General features: G+C 36.0%; 1 protein-coding gene across 1 annotated transcript in view; it reads left to right on the top strand.

The window, feature by feature from the left end:
* TRAPPC10 (trafficking protein particle complex subunit 10) overlaps nt 1–17,825 on the top strand; it is a 144,115-nt gene that overhangs the window by 32,220 nt on the left and 94,070 nt on the right. The window contains exon 2 of the mRNA XM_044669231.1: nt 15,352–15,433. Within this exon, the coding sequence (XP_044525166.1) occupies nt 15,352–15,433 (82 nt within the window). The remainder of the gene's footprint in view (nt 1–15,351; nt 15,434–17,825) is intronic.

Here is a 17,825-nt window from a genome sequence, read left to right as displayed (position 1 = left end):
CGTTTAGTGTCTATATCCCTAATAATATCCCCATCAGCCCATGTGTTCAAGCAGTTGTTTTTCTTCCCACAGTTCTTTCTCTGAATGTGGCTAGTTTTTCTCATAAGTCCCTCAGCCTTGCTCTGGATTCTTGCATTGCTGCTAATAGAGAAGTCCGTTATGTTTGATTGTACCACAGTGTATATCAGTCTCTGTGTACAATGTTCTCCTGGATCTGCTCCTTTCACTCTGCATCAATTCCTGGAGATCGTTCCAGTTCACATGGAATTCCTCCAGTTCATTATTCCTTTGAGTACAATAATATTCCATCATCAACAGACACCACAATTTGTTCAGCCATTCCCCAATCGAAGGACATTCTCTCATTTTCCATTTTTTTTGCCACCACAAAGAGCGCAGCTATAAATATTTTTATACAAGTCTTTTTCCTTATTATCTCTTTGGGGTATAAAACAAACAGTGCTATGGCTGGATCAAAAGGCAGATAGTCTTTTAGCGCCCTTTGGGCATAGTTCCAAATTGTCATCCAGAAAGTTTGGATCAGTTCACAATTCCACCAGCAATGCATTAATGTCCCAATTTTGCCACATCCCCTCCAACATTCATGACTCTCCCCTGCTATCATGTTAGCCAATCTGCTAGGTGTGAGGTGATACCTCAGAGTTGTTTTGATGTGCATTTCTCTAATTATTAGAGATTTAGAACACTTTCTCATGTGCTTATTGATAATTTTGATTTCTTTATCTGAAAATTGCCTATTCATGTCCCTTGCCCATTTAATGATTGGGGGATAACCATCCTCTTTAGATTTATTCCAACATGTTCCTTTCTTCTAGAGATTTCTCCCTTTTATTGGGTTTTCATTTGTGCTTTTTCTTCAGTTAGCAATCCTAGAGTTTTTCCTATAAAAGTTTCCCTCCCTTTTTCTCTTATTCTGATTTTATCTATTTTTATTTTATTTCACACATTTGTCATTATTTTGAGATAGTACTGAGGAACTAGCTTTAGTCTTGATACCTTACTCTACTGCCAATTTCTAGACACTACCCTATTTCTTAAAACTTTGAGTGTTACCAAAAAATCAAATCCACTTCACATAATGAGAGGTTTCCAGTCGCTTAAAGTCCCAAAATAATGTGACTGTGACTGACAATATTTCAAAAAAGACTTTGAGTATAAATGTATTCTCATTAAATGACCACTTACAGGACATTTTCAGATAGCAGCAAACATTTTCCAAGGATCTATTATATGCAGCATTGGGGATACAAAGAAAGGCAAAATGATAGTCTGCCCTTGTGGGAGCTTTATTGAATGAAACAACATGCAATATACAAATAAGCTATATACAATATAAATAAAAAATAATCATCAGAAGGAAAGTATTAGAATTAAGAGGGAATGAAAAAAGCCTCCTTTAGATGATGGGATTTTAACTGGGACTTGAAAAGAAGCCAGAAGGTAGAGATATGAAGAAAGAGTCATGAGGGACATACTGTAAAAATGCTGAGCAGGAGTTAAGAGATGATGTCTTGTTTGCATTAAAACTAGGAAGCCAGTGTTACTGGATTGAAAAGTACTTGGGGAAGGGAGAAATTAGATGTAAGAAGACTAGGAGAGAATCAGGCTATGAGGGGCTTTGAATGCTTTGATTCCAGAGGAGATAGGGAGCCACTTCTGTTGACTGAGTAGAGGGGCTGCTTGCTCACATCTGCACTTTTAAAATATCATTTTGACAGCTAAGTGGGAGGATGAACTGGAGTTGGCAGAGACTTGTGGCAGGCAGACCTACTGTTTAACTAGATGTGGGCCCCTGCCCTTATGGTGGTAACAGAGAAGTGTTACAAAAGTAAAATTGACAACAGATTGGATATGGAGAGCGAGAGAATAAAGAGTCGGTGATCCCCTAGAGATAGAGTGCTAGACCCCACCCCCACTCCACTCACCAGATAGAGTGCCCCTCCCCCCCAACAGAGTGCTGAGTATACCCTACCCCCTTCTTTTACCCCACAAGAGGGAGGAAGTGCTCCTGTTGGGCTGCTCGGCTGAGGTGAGAGTGAGGTGAGGAATGTCCTTAGAGAGTGTAAAGAGAGGGGAGGAAAATGGCTTGAGTACTCGGTTCCCCTCTGTGTGAGCAGCCCACCTTACCCCTGTGCGCTCCCATTGGGCTGCTGGGCCTGGGTGTTAATTGGGGAAAACATAGATGGAACTTTTATTAAAATTTTAAAATAACCTATTGGGGGGCAACTAGATAGCTTAGTAGATTGAGAACCAGGCCTATAGGTCCTAGGTTCAAATCTGGCCTCAGACACTTTAGCTGTGTGACCTTGGGCAAATCACTTAACCTCCATTGCCTAGCCCTTACTGCTCTTTTTTTTTTTTTTTAACCCTTATCTTTTTTTTTTTTTTAAAACCCCTTACCTTTCATCTTGGAATCAATACTGTGTATTGGCTCCAAGGCAGAAGAGTGGTAAGGGTGGGCAATGGGGGTCAAGTGACTTGCCCAGGGTCATACAACTGGGAAGTGGCTGAGGCCAGATTTGAACCTAGGACCTCCTATCTCTAGGCCTGGCTCTCAATCCACTGAGCTACCCAACTGCCCCCTCCTTACTGCTCTTCTGCCTTGGAACACAGTATTGATTCTAAGATGGAAAGAAAGGTATTTTTTAACCCTATTGGGTTGTGATTTGGTTAATAATAATAAGAAGAAGAAGAATTGTTGCATATTTTTACATATCTAGGGACTGAAGGAAGGATTTATAGGATCAGAGAAGGGAGCTCTGTTGTGAGGAAGTTTACAATATTTAAGTTAACTCCCCTGGTTTTCCCCCTAAGAGCTCAGAGGTCATTTCAGAAATAAGGAAGCTGAGATTTATTTTTTAAGAGGCATGCCTAAAGCCACATAGATAGTATATGGCAGAGCCAGGATCTGAACCCAAGTCCTTTAATTCCAAATCTAGTTCTCTGTACTTTCTTGTGGTAGGAAAAGAGTATAAATGGAAAAGATTAAAGATTTGTTACAATTGATTGGTGGATTCAAGATGTAGTGTACAGTAGAAGACTAGTTAAGCAGATTGGGAAAAGTTGGTGGAAGTTCTTTAGATCATTAGTCAGGATTTTTCATTTGTTCAGAGGCTGGTGACTTATCACTGGAATTGTCCCAATGGTGCACAATAACCAGTTACAATGTATAGAATAGAGAGTAATACTCATTCATATGTTTATATAGTGCTTTGATTATAAAGCACTTCACATATATTGGTTCTATTCAGCATTTTAAGGTTTATGAAGCACTCTCCTCACACAGCTCTACGAGAACACAAGTGTAAATATTTTTATCTCCATTTTACAGATGAGGAAACTTAAGGCTCAAAGAGGTTGAGAGACTTGAACAGGAACTTCTCATGCCAAGTCCAGTGTTCTTTCTGTTAGATCACCTTGATAAGGTACAAAGTAGCCTATAATTTTAAAAAGAGGGTTTGGGGAGGAGAAGAGGAGGAGAAAATTAGAATGGTGAATTGGAAGAAACTGATTATTGTTATTTAGTCATTTCAATTGTGACTCACTTTTAGTGACCCCCATTTTGAGTTTTCTTGGCAAAGAGACTGGAGTTGTTTGCCATTTCCTTCTCTAGTTCATTTTACAAGTGAGGAAGCTGAGGCAAATGGGGTTAAGGATCACATAGCTAGTAAGTGTGTGGTGACTGAGGCCAGATTTGAATTCAGGGAGATGTCTTCTTGATTTCAGGTCTGGCACTCAATTCACTGTGCCACCTAACTGCCCCTCATAAACTGATAAGGATAATGAAAGAGACAGAAGACAAGTGGTCACATTGGGTAGGGACTCTAAGATAGTATAATTGTAGCCCCCAGTAGTGAGAGTAGGTCCCAGTAAAATCACAGCACTAGTATAGAAGTAGTTAGACACGTAGCTACCCCTCCCCCCCCCCCCCAGCAGGAGAACTTAATCCCATTCCTTCCCAAATACTAGATGTTCTTCCAAGAAATCAGTGGTGCAAGAATTCTATGAGAAACTCTGTTAGATGATTACACAATTACATATTGAATTATTATCCTATAGAAAACTGTCTAAGCTTCAGTGAGGTAAACTAAGTCATTGTACTAAAAGATTGTAAATCATTACTAACCATTGTCTATGTAAAAAGATTACCTAATTCTTTAGCTTATGTAAATACTAGCTATGATGAAATAAACTTTGCCTCTGATTGACCAGCTTCAGTGGCTCTTCTGACACATCATCCTCCTCACCCCTTCCCCTAATGTTTGTCAGTTACTTGACATATAACAATTATATTCTTCCCGTTTCCCCCCTTTCTTAAATGGGAAACTTGATGATGTTCAAACTTGAAAGAAAAGATGAACACTTAAGTGGTTCTTCATAGTGACATAATACATGATAAGTTAGGTGGGGTGCTTGCTTCTTCATTTCTCTAGTGCTTTGACATTTATGAAATGCTTTAAAATAAATCCTTTATTATTTCAGTATACTTATTTTTCACTTTATTGTGTGCTAGGCATTACTGACTAGCATTTACAATTCATTTTAGTATGTAGTTATAAGAATAGCTCTTAATTTTATAAATATAATAGTGAGAATTCAATTTTTGTCATAGTTGATGGACCACATACAGTGTGACAAAAATCAACAACAAAGGGAATTGGTGCAAGCTCTGGAAGAACTCAAAAGAATTCAAAAATCAAATATGACAGGTTGAAGAAAAATGGGAAGAAGGAAGTAATGTAAAAATAAATAATAGCTAAAAAAAGTAAAATTGGTCACCTGGAAAAAAAGGCACAAAAATCCAATGAAGAAAAAAAGTGCCACGAAAAGTTGAATGGACCAAAGGAAAAGGAGGGTTAAAAGGTGTAAAAGGGAATTCTTGGTTCTCTTTGAGTTCACACTTGTGAAAAGAGAATTCTTTGTTCTCTTTGTTTAGTTGGAGTTAAAACTTTGACTATAACTTAAGTACCCCTACTTAGTACCTCACTAGATTGTGAGGACAAGATTAGCTCTCCTTTGTTTACCTTTTGATTGAATCAAACACAAGCTTGAACTAGGTGGAGGAGCTCACAAACCACTTAGGGAGTTCATACCTTACTTGAGCCAGCAAGATACTTGGAGAGCTCCATCTTTTTCCCCCAAACCCAAAACAGCCAGAAACTTCACACATTCAGAAGGGTGAGAATCCAAAGATGACAACTCAGACAATTTGGAAACTGTGATTGGTCCCTATGAAAAGAGGCAGGGACAGGAAACCACCATAAAAGCCATGAAAATCCCTGAGCAGGCAGGCTAGTGAAGGAGGCTAGGAGAGAGTGAACTTGAAGAAGAGAGTCACTCTAAGAAGAGAGTCACTCTAAGAAGGAAGTCAGCCTTAGGAATCACCTTCAGTTCCAGTCATTGTCTTGGGTAAGTGGATAGCTAGTTTTCCCTTCCCGTCTTTTGGAGATGGTTTAATTCTGATTGAAGGTTAACAAGTCCTGGCTGAGCCAAGCACTGGAGCAATATTTAGTTGGATAGGTTGATGCCTTTTCTACTGTTTTGTACTTTTACTCTTCTTATCTCTTTTATAAATAAAAGATTTATAATTTTCATATATTTAGCCAAACCATTAATTTTAACACTTACAAAGGTCATGGAAGAAATTCAGTCTTTAAAAATTAGCATTGGGCAAATAGAAGCTGATGATTTCATGAAACATCAAGAAACAATAAAGTCAAAAAAATAGAAGAAAATAGGAAATATCTCTGAAAAAATAACCGACCTGTAAAATAGATCCAGGAGAGGCAATTTAAGAAGTATGGACTACCTGAAAGTCATGACCAAAAAAAAAAATCCTAGACATCATATTACAAGAAATTATTCAAGAAAACTCCCCTGATATTCTTGAACAATTGAGCAAAATAAAGATTGAAGGAACCCACAAATTATCTCATGCAGTAAATCCTCAAATGCCAACTACCAGGAAGTTCAAGAGCTCCCAGGCCAAGGAGAAAATAGTTCAATCAACCATAAAGAAACAAGTCAGATATCATGGAGCTCCAGTCAGGATTACACAGGATCTGGCAGCTTCCACATTGAAGGCTTGGAATATGATATTCTGGAAGGCAAGGGAACTTGTTTTTCAAACAAGAATCATCTACCCATCAAAACTGACTATATTCTCTTAGGAGAAAGTATGGTCATTTAATAAAACAAAAGATTTCCAAGCATTCCTGAAGAAAAGACCAGACAAATAGGAAATTTGATATACAAATACAAAATTCGAGAGAAGCATTAAAAGGTAAATAAAGAGAAAAATTTTATAAGGGTTTCAAAAAGGTCAAATTGTATATGGAAAGATGACATCTGTAACCCTTAAAAATTGTTATTATTATGATAGTAGTTAGAAGAAGTATACATAGAAGATGTGATAGTAAGCTCTTCAGGATAATATATTTTTTAAAAACTAAGAATGAAAAAGAGTATTGTAGTAATTGAATGGTATAGCATCAAGATTTTTAAAGAAGAAACTAAAGGACCTTAAGGAGGAAATAGATAGTAAAACTATACTAGTGGTGGCCCTCAACCTTCCCCTATCAAAGCTAGATAAATCTAACCAAAAAATAAATAAGAAAAGTAAGGGAAGTGAATGAAATTTTAGGAAAGTTAGAGTTAATAGTTTTCTGGAGAAAATTGAACAGGGATAAAAAGGAATATAGCTTCTTTTCAGCAGCACACAGTACATATACAAAGATTAACCATGTACTAGGGCATAAAAACATCACAACCAAATGCAGAAAAGGAAAATAATAAATGTAATTTTTTTACTTCATAATGCAATAAAAATTATAATCAATAAGGGTTCATGGAAAGGTGAATTAAAAATTAATTGGAAACTAAATATTTTTTCAAAACTGGTTGGTCATGGGGGAAGCTGGGTAGCTCAGTGGATTGAGAGCCAGGCCTTGAGATGGGAGGTCCTAGGTTCAAATCTGGTCTCAGACACTTCCCAACTGTGTGACCCTGGGCAAGTCACTTGACCCCCATTGCCTACCCTTACCATTCTTCTGCCTTGGAGCCAATACACAGTATTGAAAGTAAAAGAACTTTTAAACTAATAAATAAGACTAGGAGCTGAGCTGGCTCTATTTAAAAAAAAAAAATAAAACAGATAAATTATTGATTAATTTGATTTAAAAAAGAAGAGAATCAAATTACCAGTATCAAAAATGAAAAGGTGATTTCACCTCTAATGAAGAGGAAATTAAGGCAATTATTAGGACCTATTTCATCTTATTCTATGGCAATAAATCTGACAATCTAGGTGAAATGGTTTCATTCAAAATGGAGTCATGAGCAAAGCAGCTGCTCAAACCTCTTTCCCCTCTTTGCCTTGTGTAATGACTTCTCCTTAATCTGACTGTGAATTGGTTTATTTTGTAGATGAACAAGGTAACTGGATAAGGGAGAGGATAGAAGAATCAAAGGGGAGATAGATTTGAGGGAAGAGGAGACCCTATTTAGGGTTTCTTGTCTTCTTCAGCTGAGCCAAGATGGCTCCACTCCAACTTAACTATCCTCTTCTTATCTAATTAAAGTCTCTCTCCTATCTTAACAAGTGGCAACTGTCCTTCTTGGGAAGGTCAGGGGATGGAAAGGATCTTCAGGGTTGACCCCCTGAGGTTAAGGGATCAGCATCTTCTCGGCAGCTGTAGTTGTTTGTTCTTCTGATGGAGGCTCTCAAACAACAGGAACCTTCTTTCTCTTCTGGATAAGAGAAATGGAGGCAAGGCTTTTTCACAGGTGGTAATCTAGAGCTCCAGGACTTTGTTCCTCACTTGACAGAGTTCAGAGGGCAAAGACCTTTCAGTTAACAGTTTTCCCCACAATCCTCTTCTCTCACTCCAACTGTCATTGCCCCTCCTGTCACATTCCAACTGCTGTCTGCTCCGTCTCAGTGGACCAAAAAGCCAAAAACTTGATTCAGTTTTCCTTTCCACACTCCCCTCCCCAATTTAGAATGTGAAGGGGGCTGTTACATGTATAATCAAGCAAAACAAATTACATATTGGCTATGTCCAAAAAAATATGGCTCAGTCTATACCCTGAGCATATCACCTCACTATATCAAGAGGTAGTAGGCAGGAGCAGCTGGTGATTCATTTTATAGTGAGCAAGGCCTGGAGTGTGGAGGACCTAGGTTCAGATCTGGCCCCAGATACTTTCTAGCTATATGACCCTGGACAAGCCACTTAACTCGTTTCCTAGCCCTTACCTTTCTTTTGCCTTGGAACTGATACTTTGTATTAATTCAAAGACAGAAAGTAAGGGTTAAATAAAAAGGAGATACGCAGCATGTGTCATCATGAGCCCTTTGTAATTGTGGTTGGTCATAATATTCATCAGAATTCTCTATAGTCTTCCAAAGTTTTTTTGTCTTTGTGATATTATTGTTACTGTATATGTATATGTTCTTGTTCTGCTCATCTCACTTTGGATCAGTTCATATGTGCCTTCCTAGATTTCTCTGAAACTGGCTCCTTTGTCACTTATTATAGCCTAATAGTGTTCCATCACACTGATTTATCATAACTTTTTAAGCCATTGTACCACCTCTGTTTCCAAATCTAAAACACAAAGAAGAACTGCCATATGTAGTATTTTTGTACAGAAGGTTCCTTCTCCTCTTTCATCTTTTTGGAGGTATAGATCTTGTAAATAAATATATCACTAGGTTAAATAGGGTATTCAGAGTTTAAATAGCTTTTTGGCATAGTTACAAATTGCTTTTCACAATGGCTGGGTCAGTTCTATACCTCTACCAACAGAATATTAGTGTACCTATTTTCCCACAATTTGCCCAGCATTAGTCATTTTTAAAAGCAGATTTAGGAATTTAGCCAGGCAGACTAGCAGGAGCTAAAGTTTTTTTTTTTAATTTAATACATTTCTACATGAGATTTCTGAAGTTATATAATCCAAATTACCTCTTTCCCTTCTTCCCTTCTCCCTCCCAAAGCTGGCAAGCAATTCAATCTGGTTTATTCATGTATTATGCAAAACATGTTTCCATATTATTCATTTTTATAAGTGAATAGTCTTATAAAACCAAAACCCTAAAACATATATTCAGATAATCCAGTGATAAATCATATGCTTACATCTGCATTCTTAGTCCAACAGTTCTTACTTTAGAGGTGGATAGTGTTCTTTTTCTTTTTCTTTTTTAATTTTTCTTTTGAATATTTTCCCCTAATTACATGTTTCTTGTTCTTTCCCTCTCCCCCAAATCCCCCTAACCCCCATAGCTGATGCACAATTCCACTGGGTTTTACATGTATCATTGATTAAGACCTAATTCCATATTATTGATAGTTGGACTAGAATTATCGTTTAGTGTCTACATCTTCAATAATATCCCCATCAGCCCATGTGTTCAAGCAGTTGGTTTTCTTCTGTGTTTCTCCTCCCACAGTTCTTCCTCTGAATGTGGCTAGTTTTCTTTCTCATAAGTCCCTCAGCCTTGCTCTGGATCCTTGCATTGCTGCTAGTAGAGAAGTCCGTTATGTTTGATTGTACCACAGTGTATCAGTCTCTGTATACAATGATCTCCTGGATCTAGGAGCTAAAGTTTTAACCTAGAACACAGCAAGGGGCTGAACATTGACCTGAGAGCCTGTGGATTTTGTGTATCTTTGAGCAACATCTGGAACATTTCAACTCACAGAATCAAGGAGAGCAGATTGAGAATACTGTCTTGTTTGGTGGACAAGCAAGATCAGTCTCTCTGACTTCTCTGAAGAGTTATTTGGCTGGAACCTGTGCTCTTGGAATATACTTGGACTGAAACATTTTGAGCTACTGATCAAGACCATCAGACTATCTATGTGAAATCCCATTAGTCCCTTGTGTCTTGGTGGCCTGCATAGTGTAGTGTAGGGATTTCCTAGACCTTTAACCTTTAACCCTGAATTGATCCCATAGTGTTTTAGAGTAGTGTGACCTCTCCCACCTCTTTTAATCTAAAGTTAGCTATTAAAAGTGTTTTTTATTCCTATTATGTCTTTCCCTGTAGAAGTAAAGTATCCCTGGATGTTTTAGTCTAAGTGGCAATTGAATCCCAACTGCCACTCACTCACATTGTCACAGCCCTTTTGTATTTGTTTAAGATAGTTATAAATCTACATCCTTCATTCTTCCTTCATCCCTTTCTCCCCAAAAGAACCCTTGTGTGTGTATTTGTGTTTATTTACCCACATCACTGTGAAGTAGTATCTGACTTGCTTTAATTTTTTTTTCTCTCAGTGAGTTAGAATCTTTTTTTTTTTTATGTGAAGCCCTTCCAACTTGATAGAACATGTCAGATGATGGTATTATTAGGGAACAGTGGAATTTTTTGCAAGGGATATTCTGTAAAGGACAGCATCTTTACTATCTCACAATTGACCAGAAGATAAAAACTTATATAACATATTTAAGGCATAAGCTATAAGATCTCCTACTTCTCATCCTGCTATTTGGCTCATTTTATGAATTTTTGTCCCAGTTTCCAAGGCCATAAAATACTATGCTATTTCCTCATAAGTTTAATAGACATTCAGTCTTTCTCATTAGTCATTTTACCTTGACCCCACTCTAGTTTATTAATTAAACAGAGGAACTTATCCTAAGCTTTTATTTGCCTCTGTATCTCAGAATCCTTCTCTGGAACTTAAACATTAAGATACCCAGCAATTCAGTTTATTAATAGTATAACAAGCAATACAAAGACACACCTACATATTTCAGTGATGTGTTGAGGTTAGTTCACAGGCAAGATCACTGAAACATTAACACCGGGTCATGTCTTCTTTAATCTACAAATACCTGGATCCACCTCTAGCCACATGACAATTAAATCCTTTTCTCAGAAATTCTCTTTTTGCAAGATAACAATTAACTCACTTTATCAGGAAAAAAAATTCTCAGAGGCAGGCAAGAGTCATTTATTAAGTACTATGTGGTAGGCACTGTGCCAAGTATTTCGGATTCAAACATCCATGTAGAAATGTGGTAGTGATATTCAGAAAGTCAGAAGTTCACCCTAGAAAGGAATGAGGCATAGCCATTTAAGGCTTATCCCCAAATTGTAGACTCCAGATAGAACTCACATTGGAAGAACATTGGCATTCATTACAGATGTTCCAGGGTGAAAAGGTAGCTGAGGCATGGAGAAGTCTGGAGGGTCAGAAGCACAGCCATGAGGGGAATTTCGTCTTAGTCCTTTCTGTACTTAAAAGCAGTTCCCCGCAAGAAAGATGCTCCTTAGTTTTTAATCTACTTCATAGTCTCTTTTAGGGAAAGTGATTTTCTCAAGATATTTATCTCTGTGTTTTAAGTCTCTCTGGCTATGACCTTAACACCCTCTCCAGACAGTTGAATGCTAGCTCTTTTTGGACTTAAAAGTTTCATTTATTGGGATTATATTCCCTTATTAAAAAGGAGTAAATAGTACAAATATATTATAAAGAACACAGTTGACTCCAGAGATGTGAGATGACATTTTTCCATTTCTTTGCAGAAGTAGGATTTCACAGATATGAAACATTTCATTTAACAGATTTTTTTTCTATTTTCATTGATTTTGCAGAACATTTTTTTCCTCATAATTTTTTTTAAATTCTTTGCTGCAGGCATGGCTCTTAGAGGAGAAAAGGGTAGAGAAACAGGAAATCTAAATGACTGGAAAAATAAAAGATATCATAGTCTATTTTAAAATATAGTAATAGTATTCTATAAGCTTTGTGGGAAGGGGCTATTGAAGCGGGTGTTACCATTTATTTTAAAGTTAATTTCATTGCTATCTTTTATTTTAACATTGCATACATTTTCTTTTTTCCCTCCTTAACTCTGAGCAATTTAAAACAAAAGGTTAAATACTTTGCTATTTAATTTACAGATATAGCTTTGTATTCTCAATTTATACTTGAGTCATTGCAGTTCACTTGCATTAAACATAAATTTAAAAGTTAAACTATTTATGTAATCTAGGTTTAAATTGAAGTAATACATGGGAATTTGTTTAGTTAGTCTACAGTCTGATTTAAATATAATTCCAAGACTAAGATAAATTAGTGTTTCAGACCAGTGTGGTGCTTTAGAAAATGTGCAGTTTAAGTCCTGACTAACATTTAGGACCTTTGTTACTTTAGTTTTATGAGCCACAGATCCTTTTTAAAATAAAGCAGTTTTACTGGATGATCTTCAAATTTCTTTTGGGGCCTATAGTTAAAATCGATTTTGGTCAAATTAATATTTAGATTATAATTTTAGGTCTGAAAGAGGCAGTAGTACAAATACTTATTCTACAGACAAGGAATCTGAAATCCAAAGTCAAATGTATTAAGTGGAAATGCTAAAATTTGATCTTGGCTCCTTTGACTCTACTATTACTGTACTGGATTTAAAAGCACAATTTATCTTTAGTCTTGGAATTCTATTTAATTTTTTTAAACTATTGAGTTACATACTTTTATTCTGAACTTAAATGCCAAATAAAGTAAACATATCCAAATTCATTGTAGAGCAAAAATAAAAAAGATACATAAAAACATGAATATTATACTTTTCTTTTTAAGTTTGGGAATCATATATATGGGTAATAGTGATAGAGATAGAATTTGAACCTAGAAACCTGAATCATTTGACTCCCAATCCAGTTGTTCTTATAGGATTTGTTATGAATTGGACATTTCAGGCCAGTCCTATTTGGACTGATTCTTTTTTTCTTAGGTTTTATACTGGCAATTCTGATAGCTTTCACCATATCTCTTGTCTTCTCTTTTTTACCTATAGTTAAGAAATGGAAAAATGAGGGGTGGGGATTTCCCTAATAGCTCATATGACTCACTAAATTACGTGCCCCACCCTTCTTTTTTTACTACTCTATTAGTAGCGACTTTTTTTTTTTTTCATCCAAGGGCTGTGGTTTTATACCCAGATCAGGACTGATGTCTTAAAACCTAGATTTTCTCTGAACATTTTTTTTTTTTTGCTTATAAGAGTTAGATCCTTTATTGTGCACCCTTTATAGTGTGACACTTATTTTTTAAATTATTATAAAAATATTTTATTTTACCAATTATATGTAATAACAAATTTCCACATAAGTTTTCTGAAGTTATATGATCCCAATTATCTCCCTCCCTCTTTCCCCTCTCTCTTCCCAGAGCTTGCAAACAATTCAATCCTGGTTTTACGTGCATTATCATGCAAAATGTACTTTCATATTGTTCATTTTTGTAAGAAAATAATTGCATAAAACCAAAATAAAAATCCAAATAAACTAAAATGAAAAATTGTATACTTTAATCTGTGTTCCAATTCCAAAAGTTCTTTCTTTAGAGATGGATAGCATTCTTTGTTAGAAAGTCTTTCAGAATTGTCCTGGGTCATTGTATTGCTGAGAGTAGGCAAGTCTATCACAGTTGATCATTCCAAAATATTGCTGTTAATGTTATAGTGTTCTGGTTCTGCTTATTTCACTCTGCATCAGTTCATGTAAGTCTTTCCAGCTCTTCCTGAAATCATCCTGTTCATCATTTCTTACAGCACAATAATATTCCATCATTATCATCTACCACAATTTGTTCAGCCATTCCCCAATTGATGGACTTCCCCATAATTTCCAATTCTTTGCCACCAAAAAAAGAGCAGCTATAAATATTTTTGTACAAATAGGTCCTTTCCCTTTTTTTGATGTCTTTGGGATACAGACCTAGTAGTGGTATAATTGGATCAAAGAGTATGCATTGTTTTATAGCCCTTTGGGGTAGTTCCAAATTGCTCTCCAGAATGGTTGGATCTGTTCACAACTCCATTCGTGTCCCAATTTTGCCACATCTCTTCCAACATTTGTTACTTTACTTTCATATTAGCTAATTGGAGAGATAGGGGGTAGTACCTCAAAGTTGTTTTAATTTGCATTTCTCTAATTAAGAGTGATTTAAAAATTTTTTTCATATGATTATTGATAGCTTTGATTTCTTCATCTGAAAACTTATTCATGACCTTTGACCATTTGTCAGTTGAGGAATGGCTTGTATTCTTATAAATTTGACCTAGTTCTCTGTTTGAGAAATGAGACCTTTCTCATAGAAAGTTGTAAAATCTTTCTCCAGTTTATTGTTTTCCTTCTAATCTTGGTTACATTGGTTTTATTTGTGCAAACTTTTTATTTTAGTCAAAATTATTCATGAAATGTTCTCTACCTTTTGTTTGGTCATAAATTTTCCTTTCTCCATAGATCTGATATTCTGTTCCCCTAATTTACTTATAGTATCACCCTGTTTATCTAAATCATGTACCCATATTGATCTCTATCTAGTTTTCATCATTCTGTTTTCCATTTTCCTAGCAGTTTGTGTCACATAAGTTCTTATGTGGCACATGAGTTCTTAACCCCAAAGCTGGGGTCTTCAGGTTTATCAGACACTAGATTGCTAAGGTCATTTACCATTAGTCTATTTTATTGATCCACCCTTTGATTTCTTAGCTAGTATCAAATTGTTTTGCTGATTACTATTTTATAGTACTCTCAACATTTTTAAACATACACTAGAGCAATTTTGTAACATCCTTATATGCAGTTTGTTTTATACTTGCTGAAATACTTTAACTAATACATCTCTTTTTACCTAATGATGACAATTTTAGAGTTAATTACAATATTGGGTGAGGAAGAACTGACTTTCTTTAAGACCTTTTTAATAGTCTTCTTAAAGTTAGAAATATAGCCTTGAAGTTGTTACTCTTTATTTGGTGAAACCATTATTTCTGTTAGAACACTAGCCTAAAAGGCTATATTTTCTTAGTATAAAACTTGAGAAAATAAAAAACTTGCAACCTTTATTTAAGAGCCAGTTGTCAAAACAAACAATAAGATTTAAATATTGGTGATTTAAAGGTATTAACTAGTCCTAAATAAATTCAGGTTATATTTTTGTGATAAAAGTTTTATTGACTCTTATGTTTTTAAAAAAAAGTTGGTTCAGTAACCTAGAGCTCATATTTTCAGTATTGTTATCAGAAGTAGTGAAGATAATTGACAGGGAGGCAGATTCCCAGTTGTTATTAACCTCTCCTTTTAAGTTCCTTTCCCAAATCAGGTGATTGGCACCTCACCCACCACTAGTTAGGACCCACTGTATAATCCCAGCAGATACCCTGGATTTACCCCACTTAACAGTCATCTATACCCAATCTATCTACCCCACTGAGTTTATTTATTCTTTCAGTCCCTGGGAGTTCATTTAAAACTTTCAGCATATCTTGGCATTCCATAACTGAATTTCTCTGTTACCTTTGTAGGTGCTGGAGACCAGAATTTATTTGCATCTGTCTATCCAACACTATCCCAGCAGCTTCCAAGAGAACCTATGGAATGGAGAAGGTATTTTTATACCCCCTTTGAAAGGAATTAGAGGGTACATGAAGGAGATAGTCTCTTTTTTTGTTGTTGTTGTTGTTAGTTCTTAATGTAATGTGAAAGTAAATAATACAGGTTTCCAAAATCTGTTATAATGAGCAAGCTAACTCAAATTATTAAGCACTTAATTGCCTTTTTGTTTTAAAATGTCTTGCTTAAATTGATGGATCAATAAAGAAAGTGAACTGAGTTACTTGAGGATAATATAATAGAAATAGAAACTGAAGTATACACTTAATGGTCGATAAGTGTGTTATAAAAATCAGTCAATCAATAAGCATTTATAAGCATTTGCTTTGTACAAAAAAACAAACATCAAAAAGGAGTTCTTGCCCTCTGAGAGATTATGTTATCTGAGGCATTTTTGAAACCCTTGCTGAAAACTAAAGATGCATAATATGATTTACATTATTTTTGTTTTTATAGTGTTTAAAATATATTGTTTTATTGATCTCCTTTGTTTTTATATTTAAAAAAGCATTTATTAAACATTTAGTATGGGTCAGGCCCAATGCTAATTGTTGGAGATGAAAAAAGCAAGATAGTAGTACTTTCAAGGAGATAACTTTCTTTTTGTTCCTTTCATTTATTTACTTAGATTCATTCATTCATTCATTCATTCATTTATTCTTTTGTACTCAATAAATGTATTTCTTTAATTTGATTTCTGTCCTCCTATGGCATTTTTTTCACAATTTTTAACAGTTTTCTAAAATGTTGACTTCCAAATTCTCTCCCTCCCTTCTTCTCCATGAGATGGTAAGCAATTTGATATAGATTACACATGTGGTACCAATATTGGTCATGTTTTGGAAGAAGACACATTTTTTTTTAAAAAACAAAGAAAATAAAATGAAAAATAATATGCTTTGATCTACATTTTTTTTTTAAACCCTTACCTTCCGTCTTGGAGTCAATACTGTGTATTGGCTCCAAGGCAGAAGAGTGGTAAGGGTAGGCAATGGGGTTCAAATGACTTGCCCAGGGTCACACAGCTGGGAAGTGTCTGAGGTCAGATTTGAACCTAGGACCTCCCATCTCTAGGCCTGACTCTCAATCCACTGAGCTCCCCAGCCGCCCCCTTTGATCTACATTTTTTTTTAAAGTCTTTTTTTTTTTATTTTTTATTTTAAACCCTTAACTTCTGTGTATTGACTTATAGGTGGAAGAGTGGTAAGGGTAGGCAATGGGGGTCAAGTGACTTGCCCAGGGTCACACAGCTGGGAAGTGTCTGAGGCCGGATTTGAACCTAGGACCTCCAGTCTCTAGGCCTGACTCTCAATCCACTGAGCTACCCAGCTACCCCCTTAATCTACATTTTTAAAAGTTCTTGTTCTGGAGATGGAGAGTATTTTTCTTCCCAAGTCCTTCAGAATTGTCTTGAATAATTGTATTGCTGAGAATAGCTAAGTCATTCAGAGTTGATTATTATATAATATTGCTGTTACTGTGTACAGTCTTCTCCTGATTCTCCTCATTTCCCTTTCCTCCCTCCTCCCTTCCCTTCTTCTTTTTTCTTTCTTTCCTTCCTTCTCCTTCCTCCCTTTCCTCCTATGTTAGAATTGCTGAATCAGCAGTCCTTTGTTCATTCCAAATTGCTCTCCTGAATGATGGGGTCACAACTCTCATTAGTGCATTAGTGTCCCAATTTTCCCATATCCCCTTTAACATTCATCATTCTCTTTCTTTTTGACCTATCTGATAGGTGTGAAGTGGTACCTTAAGAGTTGTTTTTATTTATATTTGTTTAATCAGTAGTGATTTGAAGCATTTTTCCATATGAATCTGAAATAAATAAATGTAAATATTATAGGTAGGTTTAAGGTTTAGGTGGTTTTCTAGACACTTGATGAAATAGTCCTTAGGGTTATCAGAAGTCCTAGTTTGGGATGGCTTCCAAGGAGAAACTGACAAGTTACCACTATGTTTTGAATAATGTTTTTATTTTAAAACTGGGACAGGTAGGGAAAGGGGAGTGGGAAGATCTAACTGGGATTAAACCTAATTCCTCCCACCAAAGTCCAATAAGATTCAAACAGATGTTACTATAATTATCTCTACCTCCAGATCCCAGCTACCTATACTATATCCTAACCAGAACCCTCCCTTTTCCCCTCCCTCCCCCCTGCTAGTATTCAGAGTAAGGGAAAGCTGGAAGGTACAGAGGTCCACTGGGTCAGCAAGGGTGATATCTCACAACCAGTTGTCCTCTGGGATTGGCAGGAATCCAGTAGAAATCACAGCAGTAGCAGGTATAAATCCAAAAGGAAGGGGAGTAAGGATTTTATTCACACAGTCTACCTGTGGAGTTTAAACCAAAACTCAACCACTTCCTAGCAGGTAAAAAAGGCTTGAA

The sequence above is a fragment of the Gracilinanus agilis genome, chromosome 3, assembly GCF_016433145.1.
Source record: "Gracilinanus agilis isolate LMUSP501 chromosome 3, AgileGrace, whole genome shotgun sequence".
NCBI lineage: Eukaryota > Metazoa > Chordata > Mammalia > Didelphimorphia > Didelphidae > Gracilinanus > Gracilinanus agilis.
This window is presented reverse-complemented; position numbering and strand designations above follow the sequence as displayed.